This window comes from Bubalus bubalis, chromosome 11 (assembly GCF_019923935.1).
Source record: "Bubalus bubalis isolate 160015118507 breed Murrah chromosome 11, NDDB_SH_1, whole genome shotgun sequence".
Taxonomy (NCBI): Eukaryota; Metazoa; Chordata; class Mammalia; order Artiodactyla; family Bovidae; genus Bubalus; species Bubalus bubalis.
The window spans coordinates 2,392,509-2,411,425 of NC_059167.1; the positions used below are offsets into that span (position 1 = coordinate 2,392,509).

An 18,917-nucleotide genomic window follows, 5' to 3' on the forward strand; every position below is an offset into this window, starting at 1 on the left:
CCAGCGGCCGCATCCCTCTCCCGGTGGAAGCCTGTTGATCGGACAGCCAGCTTGGCCCCTGCGGCCCGTTCGGCTCGTTGGCAGGATAATGGCGTCGCCGCCTTGCTGTGCATGGACTCGTGGCGTGCAGCAACCAACCCCCTCCGATGCCCACCTGCCTCGTTCTGAGCACCGCCCAGCCTGCTCAGCAAAGGGACCCCCACTTCAGGAGCTTGTGGCATCTCCCACAGGAGAACATCTGTTCCCAGACCCTCCCCAGCTGTCTGATGTCAAGTTCTAGCAGCAGCTTTAGGAAATTGGCTCGATCCTTCTGCCCCTGTACCTTGGTTTAAAAGACCCAAGAGACACAGCCAGGCGTTCTCAGGACAGTCATCTCTCTGCCAAAGGCTGCGGTTACTTGGTCCTGAAGGGAAAGAATCCTTATTCTCTCTTTGCTGAGCTCAGCCTGCTGGCCATTGAAATAAAGACTGCCCACACCTCCGAGACGGAATCACCACTGCTAAGCAGACGCAGAGCCGGTGCGGTCCTGTAACTGGCAGTTAACCTGTAGTGTGGGTTTTAAAGGATGTTGGAAGTTACACGGAAGTAAAAAAAAAGAGAACTCGGTTCTCAGATGACTCTTGCAGGAAGAGAGTAGACCAGACTGTAATCCAGTTACGGTCTGAAACAGTTTTCTGAAATCAAGTTGGATAATTCATCACGGGGCAAGCGTACTGACTTGATCAGAGCTGCATAAGGTTTGGGTACCTTCCTTCATACCAGTCACTGCCCACGGTGATCGTTGGTTTAAAGAAATTATTTTGATGAACAGGAATAAAGGAGTTAAGCGAGGAAAGGCAAGGGGATTGGTCATTAACAGATCCTGGGCAGTTTTATAAAGATCCATTATCGCTAGATTCCAGATCACAGATAGAAAAGGAAAAAGGTTGATCCTGATGAGTTAAGAAGTTAATTGTTTTTAGTGTTCTCATGGCTAAATGAACTGCTCCCCTCTCCCTTACTGTAACACATATTGTAACAATTTTTTTCAGGGTGTCCGTAGTCTTACACATGTTGAAATGTTGAACCTGAGTTTTCAGAGCTCTGTATTCACGTTGTGAAGCTGTGGCATCATGTAGGGCTTGCCCACCTCTCTCTAACTACTGTGAGAAGCCCAGCCACAGCCCTGGTGAGCCTGCCAGGAGCAGGCTCTAGCGTCCTGGTAGGAAGGGACCGGGCAGCCCACGGAAGTCATGGAAGGAGACAGCAGAGAAGTCAGTTTAGTGACTGGGCAGAGGGTAGCACATCAGCTTTATATTCACCTTCCTGTCTGACCCCAAGCCTCATCAGATCCCCTGGAAATCCAGCTAGGGCATAGCCAGTGGGTGGGAAGCCCCCAAGATTGGAGCAGGGCCGTCAGAAGGAGTTGAGAGTCCGTTACTGCACTTGGGGGGCCACAGGCACCCCCTCAGCCTCCTAAGAAGCGCAGTCAGAGGCTTGTGTCCCAACACCAGGAGTCTCTGCAGTTAGCTCTTCTGTGCTTTGCTCTCCCTTTGCCTCCCGACCTGACGTTTCTTGTTTGGAATGTGAGGCAGGACCTCACCTCCCGAAGGGAGACCATCCCAGACATACAGCACAGAAGCCACTGTGCCCGACCCTGCCGGCTTTGGCCAAAGCCTGGAAACAGTGGGAGGTGATCCCTTAGTCACTTTGGCCACCTGATGCGAAGAGCTGACTCACTGGAACAGACCCTGATGCTGAGAAAGATTCAGGGCGGGAGGAAAAGGGGACGACAGGATGAGATGGCTGGATGGCATCACCGACTCAATGTACATGAGTTTGGGTAAACTCTGGGAGTTGGTGATGGACAGGGAGGGCTGGCATGCTGTGGTTCATAGGGTCGCAGGGAGTCAGACATGACTGAGTGACTGAACTCAACTGAACTGATCCTTTAGCCAAAAGACTCAAAGGTAGCAGACACCGGGCGCTGGTGGGGAATGGGCAGCCTGCCTTGGGGTGTGTGTGCGCATGTGTCCCCCAGGTTTGGGGCCCTGCCTTCCTGCTCCCTGCGTGGGCCCATGGCCTGTCTGTTACCAGAGCATCATTCTCGCAGGCTGCTGTTGACAGCCTCCCGGGTTCACCGCCCGAGCTGAGCAGCGCCCCCGTGTGAGCGGGGCCCCACCCCATCCATCTGCCCCTGGCAGTGCGTGGCAGGCAGAGGCCGGCCTGGGCGGTTTAAGGTCTCGCCTTTGTCCTCGCCCTTCCGGAGCCACCCCGGGCCCCAGGCCGCTGAGGTCTTGCGCTCTCATCCTTCCTACGGGCAGACTGGCCGCAGGCTGGGAGTCGGTTAGGTGCTAGCAAGGAGCCGTCTCCAGAAGGTGGCAGAACCCCCGTCAGGAGGAGGCCCCCTCCTGCCGTGGGGGTGCCCACTGCACCTGTGCCCCTTAGCTGCCTCCCTGTGGGGCCCCTCAGCTCCTCCCTGCACGCTGACGCTTCGCTCCCGCGGGGCAGCTGTGCGCGCCGAGCTCATCAGAACCTCAGCCTGCAGCGTTGTCTCCCCCGCAGCACCAGAGGGAATGTTCTCTCTTTCTGGCTCTGTCCGGTCGCGGTGTGGGGAGCCTTCCACGAGGTGTGCCATCACGTCTCAGGGGCTCTGCAGGACACAACTTCCAGAAAAATCCAGGCAGGACTCCGCTGCCTCATTGCCTCCTGAGCTTTAGATTGTGTTTCTGGTCAAATCTATCCACATCCCTCTCCCCTGCCAAAAAAAAAAAAAAAAGTATGGCTCTGTAGATTAATTCTAGCTTCTCGATTCTAATGAAGGCTTCCTAGGTGGCTCCAGTGAGAATCGGCCTGCAAAATGTAATCAGTATTATTTTACGGTATTAATGAAATATTTTACATCCTCTTTTTCATATTGAGTCTTTGAAATCCAGCGTGCTTAGAACACAGCTCGGTCTGAATTCCACGTCTCACCTGCTCTAGCGTGGCCACGTTGGTCTTGTCAGGTGGCGCGGTGGTAAAGAATCCGTCTGCCAGTGTAGGCGACAGAAGAGACTCATGCTTGGGCCCTGGGTCGGGAAATAGCAGCCCACTCCAGTATTCTTGCCTGGGAAATTCCGCTGACAGAGGAGCCTGGTGGGCTACAGTCCATTGGGTTGCGAAGAGTCAGCTCTGAGCCCGCACACACACTGCGAATGCGCGCACGCGCGTGCGCGCGCGCACACACACACACACACACACACACACGTCTACTTCACTACCTGCTCTACAGTTCTCCTCTGACGAGCCTTGTGAGTCACCTTTGACCCCAGTAGAAGAACTGTTACTAAGTCAGGAGTCTAAGCACCATTACTCATCTTCAAATGAAGTGCAAGTTGCTCAGTCATGTCGGACTGTTTTTGACCCCACGAAGTATACAGTCCATGGAATTCTCCAGGCCAGAATACTGGAGTGAGTAGCCGCTCCCTTCTCCAGGGGATCTTCCCAACCCAGGGATCGAACCCAGGTCTCCCGCATTACAGATGGATTCTTTACCAGCTGAGCCACCAGGGAAGCCCAAGAACACTGGAGTGGGTAGCCTATCCCTTCTCTAGTGAATCTTCCCCACCCAGGAATCGAACCAAGGTCTCCTTCCTCCATTGCAGGTGGATTCTTTACCCACTGAGCTACCAGGGAAGCCCACTCATCTGCAAAGGCTGACATCATGCCTGGTTGGAATGTTCCCAGAGAGAAACTTAGATAATGAACAAAACACCAGAATGGGGTCGGGGTGGGAGTGGTCGTGGTGGGGGGAGGCCCTCAGCACCCCCTCCCCCCAGAGCTGGAATGCGTGTAGCGGCACCAGGAAGCGGGCTCCCTCCTCCCAGCCCTCCCTGCGTCCTTGCAAGGAAGTGGGCGGAAGGGCCAGTCCTAGGAAAGGGAAGGATTATCGAATCACCTGCTGCTCAGCTTATGGCCTCTGCTAGCTTAGCCTGGGCTGCTCTCCAACGCAGCAGTCAGAGCTCAGAGGTTAATTTTAGAAGCTGTGAAAATCAAGGAAACTGAACGTCGGGAGGGGTGCTGAGGAAGCTGGGGCGGGCGGAGTGCAGATGAAAGTTTCTCTTGTGCCTTCCACTTGGCTTGTTTCGGGTTCTGAAAGTGATCACATTTGGATTACAGTGAACGGTGCTGCTTGATTTGATTTTCTGTGTGTGTGTGTGAGGGCTGCTTTCTTGATGGATTAAAGTTGAGGGTCCTTGTATAAGACAAAGTGCTGATGTCCTTGGCACCTTGTCCCAGGATTTGAGAGTCTCAGACATACGCCTTCTCTCCTGGAAGAGCCAATTTAAAAAGCATTTTCTGTTGCAGGAGAGTTGATCCACAATGCTAGGCTCTGGTGCACAGCAGAGTGGCCCAGTTGCACATGCAAATGTACCTGTTCTTTTTCAAATTCTTTTTGCATGTAGGTTCTTAGAGTATTGAGCAGACTTCCATGTGAAGAGCTAAATATTTAAATGATGTAGCAGAAAAGGATGATGCTGGAGGGGTGGGGTGTGCCTTTTTTTTTTTTTTTTTTTTTTTAGTTGATTTAGTGAGAAGCCACAAATCTGAGTTTGAGGTTGATCTTAAATATCCAGTTTCTTATGACATCTCTTTTCTAGCTGGAATCCAGGTTTAATTTCTGCAGATTGGGTAGGCGCCCTGGGTTTACGTGTGTTGATACGCATTGGGGGAAACACAGAGGAAACGGAAAGGAAGGAGCTGTGCCGAGAAGCAAAGGGCCAGAGGCACTGACCCCGTCTCCAGATCCAGACTCAAAAAGTCACGGCGCGGGGACTTGGGAATGCCTTGCTCAGCCATGTTAGACTGGCCGGGATTCATCTCTCAGAAGCCACATTCTAGACACCTGGGTGGGGAGACAGAAGGGAGAAAAGGGTGGGAGCAGTTAAGAGTCACCGGCCGCCGGGGGCAGAGAGGGGCACGTCCGCCCCCGGTGAGGAGCTGCCCGTGGCGAGCACTGGGAAGCCGGGCTTGGTGGGGCAGCGTCCTGCAGCAGCTCCTGTGAGAGTGTGCGCCGGGGTCCGAGGGAGAGCCTCGAGTGCGCGCCAGCGGGGTCGCCAGGTTCCGGAAACAGCTCAGGGAAGGCCTTTTCATGCTGCAGTTAAACCGTCCATGAGTGTCTCTGTGAAGTGAATACAGTGCATTAACCAGGAAGATGTCTTCGTGGGAGAGTGCAGTTCGTGAAGTGAGAGTCGCTCAGTTGTATCCGACTCTTTGCGACCCCATGGACTATACAGTCCATGGAATTCTCCAGGCCATAATACTGGAGTGGATAGCCTATCCCTTCTCCAGGAGATCTTCCCAACCCGGGAATTGAAGTGGGGTCTCCCGCATTGCAGGTGGATTCTTTCCCGGCTGAGCCACCAGGGAAGCAGAGTTAGGGAGAGCTACGAAAAGCCTAATAGACTGAAAGAATTTCTACACGTCCTGACCCCATTAAATCCTGCGCCTTAGAGATGATGAGTGAGAGGGCGCTGGTGAGGTGAGGTGCGTGGCGGAAGGATGGCCTCGGCGGTCTTGGTGACAGCCTGTAGAGTGGGCCAGCGGCCCAGCTAGCAGCTGTGTACTTTGTCTTGTTTTGTCTTCAAGACGATGCTCTGAGGTACTTTCATGCCCCCTTTGTAGGTGAGAAAACAAGAGGCGCAGAAGGGTAAGGCACTTGCCCAAAGCCACAGGGCTTGTGGTGGGGCAAGACTTTGGACAGAGGCCATGTGGCCCCAAGTGTGTATTCGTGACCACACAAGAGGCTTCTTCCCTGGAGCTTAATGAGACAGGGAGTGGAGCGAGCCGTGTCCAGTAGCTGCTTGGTGAGCGCTGACCTCCTCTGTCTCCTTCACACCGGGTGAGCCGCTGGTGATCGGAGGCTCCAGCCACTCGGGCAGAGAGCTCTGGGTACAGGTGGGGCTGCGTCCCCTCTGACGGCCAGATGACTGCTAGGCTGTGCCCGGCCAGGGGACGTGTGCCCGGGCCTCAGTCCTCCTGCTTCGTCTCCGGGGCTCCCTAGTCTTAGTCGCAGGACTTTAGGTACTCTGGGTGTTTCGCCACAGGAGTGACTCTGAAGTGATTTGCACACGGGGAACGGAAGTGCCGTGAGCACAGTGGCTGCTCTTCCGGCTGCGAGTGTGACCCGGACGATGGCCAGGGGCTTCCGACCCCGTCCAGCTTTGTCTCATCTGTTCTTGCGGGCCGCTCCAGGGCGCCTCTGGGGGTGCTGAGCGCATGGGTGATACTGAGATTGACGACCCACATCTGTTTTCAGAACAGCCGTGCCTTTATTCAGTTAAACCTCTAAATACTCTGAGAGGTCAGTACCGTGTGTCCTCTTCTTACTTAAGGAGCTCGTCAGGAGACACAGGCAGTGAAGGACGCCAACGGGACACAGAGGCGGGTCGTGTGACACCAGAGTCTGGCTCTCAGCCGCCAGGCTAGAGACCACCTCCCTGCTCGCAGCCCTTCCGTGGTTTTCCCAGTATCCATAGTGAAAGTGAAAGGGTTAGTTGCTCAGTCGTGTCTGACTCTTTGCAACCCCATCCATGGACTGTAGCCCACTGGGCTCCTCTGTCCATGGGATTCTCCAGGCAAGAATACTGGAGGGGGTTGCCATTCTCTTCTCCAGGGAATCTTCCCAACCCAGGGATCAAACCCAGGTCTCCTGCATTGCCCACGAATTCTCTACTATCTGAGCCACCAGGGATGAGGTGTAGATAGATGCATGTCATTCCTGCTAGGATGATATGCTTTGTCAAAATTAGTTTTTAGTTCTTATGGACATTATGCTTTTCATCACTTACAGGCCTGGTGTGTGCCTTTGAATACTAACGTCAGCGGCACTTCCTACAGGAAGGCCTCCCAGATGGCCTTTGTTTGGGGTGAGCCGTCTCTGTCCTTCACGCCTATGGGCCCGCTGGCCCAGCGCTTGCTACAGTATGTTTTCGTTGTCTCTTCAGTTCTCTGTCTGTCCCATCTAGCTGGGGGACCCTGTGTCCTCTTCATCTAATGTGTAGACAGGTACTTGGTAATTTAATCCATTAATTGGCACAACCTGTTATGCGACTGTACTCGTTTTTACTGGTTGAATTATAACTGTGGTATAGATTTTAAATATTTCAGTTGTTTTGGGGGAGTACTGTTCTGTCAGATCTGCTTGATGTTCTAGATGAGATCCCTGGTGACTGATGCATTAAATACTGACCATTTTGAAGAGATACCACCCAGCAAAATGATTGAAAAACCCTTTCCCACAATCCCCAAAACACAGAGACAAACCAAAAATAACCTCCACCTGAAGCATCCGTCTTGGAACACCAGAGTCCTGGTTTATACGTATGTCTGTCCTCTGGAATTACTGGTATTTCCCCTCCTGTATTTTCTTCCAGAAGTTTTGTAACTTTAGTCCTTACATTTAGCTCTATGATGCATTCCTAATTAGTTTTCCTTTTTGGTATGAGGTTAGGACCAAGGTTCATTATTGTCCAAGTGGATCTCATTGTTCTAACCTTCTTTCCCCCATTGTCTGCGTATTTGTCAAAAATCAGTTGACCACATACACGTGAGTCTCTTTCTTGGATTCTTTTTTGTTCCATGAATCTGTAGGTCTGCACTTACACGTATACCACGCTGTCTTGTAGATTTATACAAAGTTGTTCGATAATTTGGGTAGATTTAAATTCCGGACACTCTGCTAGAGTTCCAGTCAGTTCGGTCGCTCAGTCATGTCCGCTGTTTGCGACCCCATGAATTGCAGCACGCCAGGCCTCCCTGTCCGTCACCAACTCCCGGAGTTCACCCAGACTCATGTCCATCGAGTCAGTGACGCCATCCAGCCATCCCATCCTCTGTTGTCCTCTTCTCCTCCTGCCCCCAATCCCTCCCAGCATCAGAGTCTTTTCCAATGAGTCAGCTCTTCGCATGAGGTGCCCAAAGTAGAACTCACTAAGTAAGCACAGCATGATAATTAGTTGAATATTGCATCATCACAGGCTTCATGCTTTGAGGATATTTGGTGAGTGCCATACCTCAGACGACCTAACACCTGCAATCAGGCTGCTTGTTGAGTGGCGGGTGGAAGTCCCTGGTCTGGCCCGGCCTGCCTGCGATTAAATGTGGGGCAGGCGGGCCTCTCGGGCCCCCGCTGTGCCAGTGCCGACCCCAGGCAGCGGCGCCCGTGTGTCTCCTGTCCCACCTTTTGTACAGCCCAGTAACAGGGACCTTACACAAACCTGGATGCGATGTGGCGGAAGATACTAGCAGGAGCTGCCCAGGGAATCAGTCCACAACTTTATCCCACGTTCTAGAGTAGACATTCGTCCAATGTGAAAGACCTGACTTAAGGTTTAGAGTATTTACATAAATCTGCTCTTAGAGACCTGAAATTACGGGAGTTAAAAAGTATGTACCGTGTCTTTTGGGAAGCGTAGTTGTTCCACACAAATAATATCGGCTTTTAAAAATTTAATATCTAGGGACTTCCTTGGTGGTCCACTGTTTAAGACTTTGCCTTCCAATGCAGTGGGTACAGGTTTGACCCCTATTTGGGAGCTAAGATCCCTCGTGTCTGGCAGCTGAAACAACCAAAAACTTTTAAAATACTCCACATCAAAAATATATATATATATAAAAATTTATTGACTTTTTAAAAAACTTAATATTTAGAGTGGTTTTCGTTTTTAAAGGTATGATTTTGTAGACTTTTTGGTTAGGTCTGTGTTTGAGAAAGCACGATCTGTCCACCCTGCCCTTGGATGAGTCTGGGCCAAGGCTGGGGACTCTAGGATGCTAGAGACGGAAAGGGTCTTCGAGAACACTGTTCGGAGAAGGAAAAGTAGATTCCATGAGCTCTCACAAAGTCCCACCAGAAGAACAGGTTAAAGCCCAGGTGTATAAGCCCTCTGTCAGAGTGTGCACACGGGATGCATGCCTGGCCCCCTAGACAGACACGTGGAGGAGTGTCGATGGTGCTGGAAGAACATTAGCGTGAACCAGAAGAAACTGCTGTTTGGGAGGTCAAGAAAGATCGACTCTCGGGGGTTGCTTCTGGTCCCCCTGTTCTGTAAAAACTCAGATCCGTGTGAGGCCATTGTGAGTTACATACGGCACGGGCAGCGTCTGATGGTCCCTGACGAGAAGGTTGGCCAGGGAGTAACGTGGGGCTGAGTGTGTCTAGGAGACCACATGTGATGAGAGAGCACCCAGGACGTCTGCTTAGAGGGAGCTCCAGGGCAGGAGGCAGGTGTGCTTCTGAGACGGAGCCCGCCTCCGACAGCCCCGCACTCCCCGCCAAGACGGTTGTGAGGATGCTCACGAGATGTTGTGAGCGCTGAGGTGCCGAGGAGCTTGTAAAATCAGCTCTGCTGTTCTTCTGGCTGGTTTGTTTGTTTTTGTTTTTTTTTTTCCCTTCCTGGACTAAGGACTCTTAGAAAGATATTCCCAGTTCTGACCATGGCCGCAGAAGCGTGAGGAAAATGATTTGTTTGCTCAAGATGGCGTCAGGTTCTTGAGATCAGAAGGGTCTGCCTAGAGATAAAAGCTTATATGTAATAAATGCAGGAAAATAATATTTGCAGCCCACTTTTTTTTTTTTAACCAAGGCATCAATCATAAGCTATTGATTTGACTTGACTAACTAAATGTCTCTCTTGAGGTGTGGTATCTTTCTCTCTTTCTGTCTTGCTCTCTTGATATTCTCTTTCTATCAGTCACCCCCGTATGTGTGTGTGTGTGTTTCTCTCTCTGCTTGCTCTCTGTACCTGTATCTCTTCTTTCTCTCCCTGTCTCCCTCCCTCTCTCTTTCTCTGGTGTATCCAAAATTTCTGACTCGGAACAGAAGTCTCCACAGCGGGATTCACGTGTGGTGTCTCTTTGCTTTTCCAGTTCCTCCAGGAGTGATACAGAACGGAACGCGGGTCCTGAGCCGAGGCCTGTTCCCCGGGGTCCGGCCGTTGCCAGGCACGCCCATTGGGATGACAGCGGCAGTGAGGTAAGGGGCCCGGCTGGGCGAAGCCCCCGAGCAGCGGGAAGGGCGCTGTGCGTCCCACGGGCCACCTGGGGGCAGGGGAAGACCAGCCTCTGCGTGGTCAGGGTGGAAATAGCTTGGGTGTCTGAAGGCGTTAAAGGAGCTCCCGAGGACCCAATCTAAGTGCCAGCTTCTCCTTCTCGGGCTGTCAAATTACCCTGGTCTCTTTGCAGATGAGATGAAGCAAAATGGCAGTGAAGTTGCTCTATTCTGAGAAGGTGGGGTAAAGTTGGCAGAAGGAAATGGTGGGCAGGGTAGTCATTAGATTCTGGGCTAACTGGTCGACCTCCAGACCCAGCCCTGTCACTTCCCAGTCCTTTCTCTTTGGGGGCATGTCTGACCTCTGTGGGTTGGTTTCCTCACCCATGAAGCTCCTCTGCCTCCTGGGAAGGCTGGCAATGAAACACGCAGAAAAGGCAGGTGTGAAAAGTGCTGCAGTGAGTGGTCTGTAAATACCAGGTGGCGTCAGCCCCCCTCACTCCCGAGAATCGGCTCAGCCGCCGAACCTCATGGACTCTTCCTTGGGAAGTTTCTTTACTCCACCCTTCTCAGCTCCTCTGCCAGCCCCAGGGGAGGGCCCATCGCTTGCCCGGGAGGGAGCCTCGTGCACCAGCGGGAGTGCCTCCCCCCTGCCCACCCCCGCCCTCCCGACAGCCGTCACCAGGCTGGTTTCCTACAATGTGCCTCCCCAGCTGTTCGCAGAAGCGTCCCCGTCGACTCCCGCCGTCTCACCCTGACGCCCCGCCGGCCCTCCCGTCTCCTCCAGCCAGACTTGTTCTCCAGATGATGCAGGGTTGGCCCATCTTGTCCTGCAGTTTCCCCTGTGTAGATCTCCCTCCGCCTCCACGTGGAGAGCAGCGCCTCCTTCTCAGCCCGTCACAAAAATGATCCCTTCCCCAGGCTTTTCTGAACAGGCCTCTGAGTCAGCCTCAGAGCAGTCCTCTTTTCTTGGCAGCGTAACCCCTTGCTTTGGGCGTGGCCCTTTGGTGGGTGGCGCTGTGTGCGTCCCCCTCTGTCCTCAGGTTTGCTTGCTGAGGACAAGGGCTGGGTCCCGCTCACTTGGCTGAGGCCTCGTCACATGCTCAGTGTTGGGCCCCGATTGCTTGCTCACAAGAGACCTGCCATGCTGGGCTGCGTCCCTTCACAACACTGCATCCCAGCTTCTTTGCAGCACTTCTGGATCACGTTCACACCTAAAGGCCATTTCGCTTTCATAGTGTTTAATGTCCCAAAGAAAACCATCCCCGGAAGTCTGTTAACTGGGGCTTGAGGGAACTGCCCGCTCAGGCTCTGTGATGGGCATCAACCACGTGGAGATTCTTCTCTCACTCGTGGTTTTGTTGTCTATTTTATCTTTTGGCTGCGTGTGCAGGATCTTAGTTCTCTGACCAGGGATCCAGGGCAGTTCCCCTGCGTTGGAAGAGCGAATCTTAACCCCTGGACGCCAGGGAAATCCCTCACTTGTGTCTTTTAACCCTCCCAGCAAACCAGCTGCTTTTGCCAGAGTTGTTGTTCAGGCGCTAAGTCATGTTCGACTCTTTGCAACCCCATGGACTACAGCACGCCAGGCCTCCCTGTCCATCACCAACTCCCAGAGTTCACTGAGATTCATGTCCATCGAGTTGGTGATGCCATCTAGCCATCTCATCCTCTGTCATCCCCTTCTATTCCCGCCTTCAGTCTTTCCCAGCATCAGGGTCTTTTCCAGTGACTCAGTCCTTCACATCAGGTGGCCAAGGTATTGGAGCTTCAGATTCAGCATCAGTCCTTCCAATGAATAAGTAAGTAAGTAAGTAAGTGTTAGTCACTCAATCGTGCCCGACTCTTTGTGACCCCATGGACTGCAGCCCACCAAGCTCCTCTGTCCATCAGACTTTCCAGGCAAGGATACTGGAGTGGGTTGCCATTTCCTTCTCCAGGGGATCTTCCCAACCCAGAGATCAAACCCAGGTCTCCTGCATTGCAGACAGATTCTGTACTGACTGAGCTACAAGGGAAGCCATGAATAGTCAGGGTTGATTTCTTTTAGGATGGACTGATTGGATTTCCTTGCAGTCATATCTTCAGGGCAGATGCTAGTATTTGGAACCTACTAAGGAGGGAAGTGGGTAGGAATTAGAATAGTATTTGTATGGTAAAGCCAGTTATCATTTCTGCTAAGCAGACATGGCGATACTTTCCAAAAGTGTGGAAAGGTTCTTTTTCTTGTGCTTCTCCCATATCTTTCTTAGATGTCTTGAGATCAGTAATTTACAACCTTCAGTTCATGAAAGGTAAGCCTCTTCCTTCGAGCCAAAATAGCTATGCCTTGGCCTCACGTCATGAGAGAGACATACTCCGTCTCCTATTTGTTCTCAAAATCGCTTCTGCCTAACCTCCTCATGTACCTTTCTGGTTGGGAAGGCCGCAGACTCCTCTCACTTGCTGTGAAGATCTCCTTTCATGTGCAGACACTAAGCGCAGACGTCAGCTTATTGTCCTCAGCATCTTTTCAGTGCCTTTTTAAGCAAACGGAGTTCTCCCTGTGACTCTAGCCATTCCCTGGGAGAAGGGAAGAGCCAGGCAGAGGGAAAGGAGGCCTGCGACGGACCTGGCTTTCAGCAGGAGCTGCCTCCTCATTTTATTACCCTCACGAGATACGTGATTGCTGACTTTTGGTGATTAGTACCCTCTGGAGGTATTACGTAAAATATTAGTTTTTTTAAACTGATTATATTTTGGTTAGACGGTAACATAGCGTTGTTGTTCAGTTGCTAAGTCGTGTCTGACTCTTGGTGATTCCCGTGGACTGCAGCACACCAGGCCTCCCTTCCCCTCACCATCTCCTGGAATTGGCCCAAGTTCATGTCCATTGAATTGGTGATGTTATCGGTAGCACTACAGCAAGACAGTGATATCTCATTTGTGGTCAAAGAGTTGCTACTCATCCATCCCAGCCAACACCTCACTTAGGCTCCTGCCACAGTAAAAGACCACAAGCAGGTTCCGGGGCTAGACGTGTGCGTCCATCAGGTCCAGCTGGGAGAGACAGAAGCCACGCTAGGGACTCGAACGGGGAGACTTCAAAATAAAGAACCGTTAGCCAGGTAGAAAGTTATTAACCAGGCGACTGGAAGAGAACTCGGGGTGTTAAGGAGGGAACAACTGCAGGAAGCGGCCACATCCCCTCCGGTGAGGTTTGAATGATTGCCCCTTGAGGCTGGGTCTCAGAGCTCCCAGGAGCGGCGGGGGCTGGGATCCAGGACTCTTAGGAGGAGACTCTGAGCTCAGAGGAGGGACGGGTGGAAGGACCAGAGGGGTCTCTAGGGAGAAGGCTCCTACTGGTGCACGCGCCTCTCCGGGCACATGAAGAGGTGGGGCCTGCAGGCACTGGAGGGATCGCAGAGTCGATTCAGCAGCTCCTGTAGGACAGACTGCTGCTTCAGGGGGGAGAGGCATGGCTGGGGGATGCAGAAACGGGGCACAGGGGAGGGGTCACGGCCCTTCCCCCACCCATCCCAGACTCTGGAGGGCAGAGCCAGGCGGGCTCAGACAGGTGGCCCGGCGCGGAGCACTGTGGGCGGCCTGGGCCCAGGGGCTGTAGCTCTGCGTGCCCATCCTCTCCAGAAGCACGCAGCCCGGAGCAGCGAGCTTCCCCGGCGTCACCGGAGGTCCCAGCAGAATCCTCTCGGTAAAACGAACAGCCGCAGTGTGTAGAGACAAGCTCCCGTTTGCCCAAACAGAGAGAAAACCACGGTGTGTTAGCCATTATCCCAATACCAGCTCTTCACTTTCCGCCTCAGTTTTAAGAGACTTCACGGAGAGGAAGGCTCCAGAAGGCCAGGCACCCTCGCTTATAAGACCTTTTCCTTCCTTACAGCCTAAGTACCTGGCAAATAGGTGGCGCGATGAACCACGTGGGTATTTGCAGGAGGCCATGTAAAGCCCATTAAGAACTGCTCAGGGGGAGAGAAAATCCTGTTCTGCGCTTTCAGGTTCATTGTAATTGAAATTTCTTTTTCTTTTTTAATTTAGCCGTGTGTCAGTTGAACCTAGGTTAGCTGAGGTTAAAGGGAAAACAGCCCAGCAGAGACCAGAACAGCAGCAGGCGTCCTCTGCCAGACCACGTGGCGGTGACCTGAGGGGCTCCCGCCGCCCCATCCGCTCAGCGGGGGCGGGCAGGAGGGCAGAGGTCATTAGCGCCCCCTGAAGACCTGTTTCCTACCCTGCTTTGTGTGACAGGTCTTCGGTGCGAGTCTAAGCAACTTCTCCTTAAGTGAAAATATTTGTCTTTCGGGGATGTGTTGTGTTTTTCCCCCCCTCTGCTGAGTGCCAAAGGCCATGTTTGTTTGTCTTAACTCTGAAACTGTTATTGACCCAGATGAAGTGCTACTTTGATTGCTGATGGCCGCTGGCTCCCTTTGCATGAGATTATGATGGCCGCTGGCTCCCTCTGCATGTGATTATGACGTGAAATCTCCTCGTAAGAGTGTCTGTCAATGCTGTAATTGACTTTACCGTGTTGACTTTTTACTCAATAACTTCAGGGATCAGCCCATCCTTAGACATTGGAAACCCGCTTATTTTTAAATTTGCCTAGGCGGGGAGTCCTTAAGACGCGTTATCCTCAGAGTAACTGCTCCCACTTCTCCAAGTTTCATGCGTGTGTCTTCTGCTGCCTCTCCAGTGAAATCCCTTGCAGAGAATACATTTGAATAGAAGAGTTATAGCCCCGGAAGAACTGTTTCTGGATCTCTTGGGAAACGGAGCATACGGTTTCCTCCATTCCTGAACTAGGGGCGGCTTCTCAGCTGCAGGCCGCAGCAGCTCCCCTGGGCCTGGGCCGCCTTGTGTGCACAGCTTAGGACTCTGACCCTAAGTCACCTCTCAGGTGGCAAAGAACTATGAACGTCAAGGCTTGCCGGAGGATCGAGAGAGAGCTGGTGGACGCGCCCTCCCTCATGCGTCAGACTGTGCCGCGCTCGCTCAGGTCCAGCTCTTTACAACCCCATGGACTGAAGCCCGCCAGGCTCCTCTGTCCATGGGATTTTCCAGGCAAAAATTCTGGAGTGGGTAGCCATTTCCTCCTCCAGAGGATCTTCCCAACCTAGGGATTGAACCCATGTCTCCTGCATCGCAGGTGGACTCTTTACTGCTGAGCCATCGTAGAAGCCTTCCATATGTCACGACAGCTCAGAAGTTGCACACATGAGCTTGGGAACCCAGTTTCCTGGGTCCATAGCCTGTAACTGTGGGACCTTGGGCCAGGCTTCTCACAAGAAAACCAGCACCTACCTATGAGCTACTAGGATTAATACACAGTTACATACCTGGCACAGAGTAAACACTATACAAGTGTTCAATAAATCCATGATAAACAAGCACACCTGTTCATAAATGGGAAAGGACTTTTCTCCAAAGATGCACAAATGGTACATAGAGTAAGCAATAAGCACATAGAAGAATGCTAAGCACCATGGATCACGAGGGAAATGCAGATCAAGACTGCAGTGAGACAGTGCTTCACCCTCCTGAGGATGGCATTAGCAAGAAGACAGAAAATAGTCAGCATTGACAAGGTCGTGGAAAGATTGGAGCCCTTGAGCACTGCCGGTGGGAGCGTCAGGTGGTGCAGCCACTGTGGGAAACAGTATGGCAGGTCCCTTGGACTGCAGGGAGATCAGCCCGTCCATCCTAAAGGAGGTCAGTCCCGGGTGCTCACTGGAAGGACTGATGCTGAAGCTGAAACTCCAGTACTTTGGCCACCTGATGCGGAGAGCTGACTCATTTGAAAAGACCCTGATGCTGGCAAAGATTGAGGGCAGGAGGAGAAGGGGACGACAGAGGGTGACATGGCTGGATGGCATCGCCGTTGCGATGCACATGGGCTTGAGTGGACTCCAGGAGATGGGGATGGACCGGGAGGCCTGGCGTGCTGCAGTCCACAGGGTCACAAAGAGTCGGACACGACTGAGCGTCTGCACTGAACTGGAAACCTGTAAGCAACCCGAGCGTCCATCAGGAGATGAACAAACAAGCACAGTGTGTATACACGTGACAGAATGTTCAGCCTTAAGCAGAAGGCAGCTCTGTCCATGCTGCAGTGCATGTACCTTGAGGACGTTTGTTAAGTGAAACAAGCCACTCATAAAAAGACTGACACCGTATGACCCCACTTAAACGAATAGTCCTGCTCATGGAGGCGGAGCATAGAATGGTGGTTGCCAGTGACTGTGCAGAGGGGATGGGGGTCACTGTTTACTGGGGACGAGTCACAGTTTTACAGGAGGAAGGGTTCTGGAGATGGATGGTGGGGCGCCTGCACAACATTATGAGTGCACGTAATACCACTGAGCTGTGCGCTTAACAAAGGTTGAGATGGTAAGCTTTTTTATGTTTGTGTATTTTATCACAATTGTTTAAAGCGTAAAAGAAAATGAAATGTGTTGTGTGGAGAGCGTGATTCATCCACCTGCTCCCCACGCACCTTCCCAGATCTCCTCTCTGAGCACCTGAAGCTTAGTCCCAAACCCCAGAAAGGGCTTAGATTGAGTTTCCGGGCCACCTTCAGGACAGTGAATGCTTGGCAAAGCCCGGGTTTTAAGGAGTCGTGACAGTAATCTAAACCACATGTTAGTCGCTCAGTCGTGTCCGACTCTCTGTGACCCAATGGACCGCAGCCAACCAGGCTCCTCTGTCCATGGGATTTTCCAGGCAAGAATACTGGCGTGGGTAGCCATTCCCTCCTCCAGGGGGTATTCCCGACCCACGGACTTAACCTGGGTCTCCCATACTACAGGCAGATTCTTTACCGTGTGAGACACCAGGGAAGCCCCAGTCTAAACCATAACATGTTAGAAAACTACAAGAAAGTTTCATTTGATCACCACCTAAGGCTGCTGGATATTTTTTGGAGCTTTAAGGACCTCACGTGAAAATGCAGTTTCCCCGGAACAAGAAGCAAGTCAGGAATTCATGGTTCTATTGTCACACGAAGCATTAATACTTAAGGTCCTGTCAAAATAAAGTCAGCAGGAGAGTGCATCCATCAGCTTCAGATCTGCTCCTGGTCACCGTCTTCGTCTTTCTCTGGGAACATGTTTGTCACGGGGGTTTAGGCCGCCTGCACCCTTCAGTCTGAAGATAGGGTGGGGCCGGTGATGTCACTGGAAGGAAGTTTGCCACTGATCTGTTGTTTTAATATAAAAACCAAGTGCCTGTCAGCCTTCATCTTTTGAAATCATGGTCTTTGAAGGCAGTTCTAAAACTGACTATTAGGTTATGCTTTGTGGTGGGAAGGAGAGGAGGAAATGCTAAAGGGAAAAACAACGCCAGGGGGATAAAGGACGCACGTGAGTTCCCTCTGGGCCACCAGCTCAGCTTTTGTCTCCACTTCTGGCTCTTCTGGTCCAGAAATCGAAACAGTGACCAGCAAATCCACTGTGTGATGTTTGATCCACGTTCTGCAGTTGCTCCTCGTGTTTCAAACCAGTGGCATTGGTTAAGGCCTTTGAAAGTCCTGGCAGCTTTTCCTATTGCATGTAAAAAGCCCTCTGCACTCCTGATGATGCTGGTCTGTGCCAAATGCAGAATGGTTCATGGAGGAGAGTTTTAGGGTCGTTCCTGTCGTGTTCTGTGATCACATAGAGCAGTATATGCAGAAAAGGGGTCACAGCTGTCTCAGTCTTTTAAGGGGACCCCTTGCAGCTCACGGGAGGAAACCGTGCCCCTTCCTGCCCCCAACGTGGAGATGACCACTGAGGCAGAACCCCTGGCATTGTTGAGCCCATGTGCTTCCCAGGAAGGGCTACACAGCAGGAGGAGGTGTCAGAGGCCCCTGCAGCTGCTAAAGATAACCATAATCCCAACTTCTGTATGTACTGTTCCTAGGCTTTTAGAAGTGTTTTTGATATCCATAAAGAGTACATTAAATTTTTCTTGATTTGAATTTTATCTGTTAATATCTGGAATGGTACTTTATATCTTCTTTTCTGACTCACTCCTTCCCCTCTTTATTCATTACAAAGTATATTTGGTTTGCTTCATTCAGTTGTAACTGATGGTGTTTTCATGCCTGTATAATAACCCACTGTGTGGCTGTGCCACAAATATATTTTTTAAGGTATTTGAATTGTTTATAGTTAACTTGCTTTTACAAACTTGCCATGGGAATTCCTGTCCTTGCCTACAGTTTCATCTAAGATGCATGTTTTGGTGTAGGAATTTTTGGCTTATACAGGGTTAACCTGCTCAGCTTTACCAGAGGAGGACAGATTGTTTTCTGAAGTGCTCGTATCCTCGTACACGCCCCCCAGCAGAGCACGGTACTTCCCATCCTCGGCGTCTTCACCGACATGTGGAGTTCTCATCCTGTGCGACTTCAACCAGTCTAGCGGATATGTAACAGTATCGTGCAGCGTTTTCATTTCCATTTCCCTTCTTACTAAAGAGGTTGCACAGTTCTCCATTTATTTAACTGGCTGCTTGAATATGCTCTTTGATGGATTGCCTGCTCAACAGTTTACTCATCTTTCTATCAGGTGGTTTTCTTTTCTTATCTTTGTAGGACTTCTTTGTATATTCTGGATAATAACCCTTTATTGACTATCTTGTTGTTGAGTCACTCTTGTGACCCCATGGACTGCAGCATGCCAGGCTTCCCTGTCCACTATCTCCCGGAGTTTGTTCAAACTCATGTCCATCAAGGCAGTGATGCCATCCAACCGTCTCATCCTCTGTTGTCCCCCTCTCCTCCTGCCTTCAGTCTTTCCCAGCATCAGGGTCTTTTCCAGTGAGTCAGCTCTTCGCATCAGGTGGTCAAAGTATTGAAGTTTCAGCTTCAGCATCAGTCCTTCCAATGAATATTCAAGACTGATTTCCATTAGGATGGACTGGTTGGATCTCC

At 51.6% G+C, this 18,917-nt stretch overlaps 1 protein-coding gene across 8 annotated transcripts in view; it reads left to right on the forward strand.

Moving 5' to 3' along the window:
* FOXN3 (forkhead box N3) overlaps positions 1–18,917 on the forward strand; it is a 437,882-nt gene that overhangs the window by 402,235 nt on the left and 16,730 nt on the right. For all 8 annotated transcript variants that reach the window (XM_006061481.4, XM_006061480.4, XM_006061479.4 and 5 more), the window contains one exon: positions 9,892–9,997. In XM_006061481.4, the coding sequence (XP_006061543.1) occupies positions 9,892–9,997 (106 nt within the window). The remainder of the gene's footprint in view (positions 1–9,891; positions 9,998–18,917) is intronic.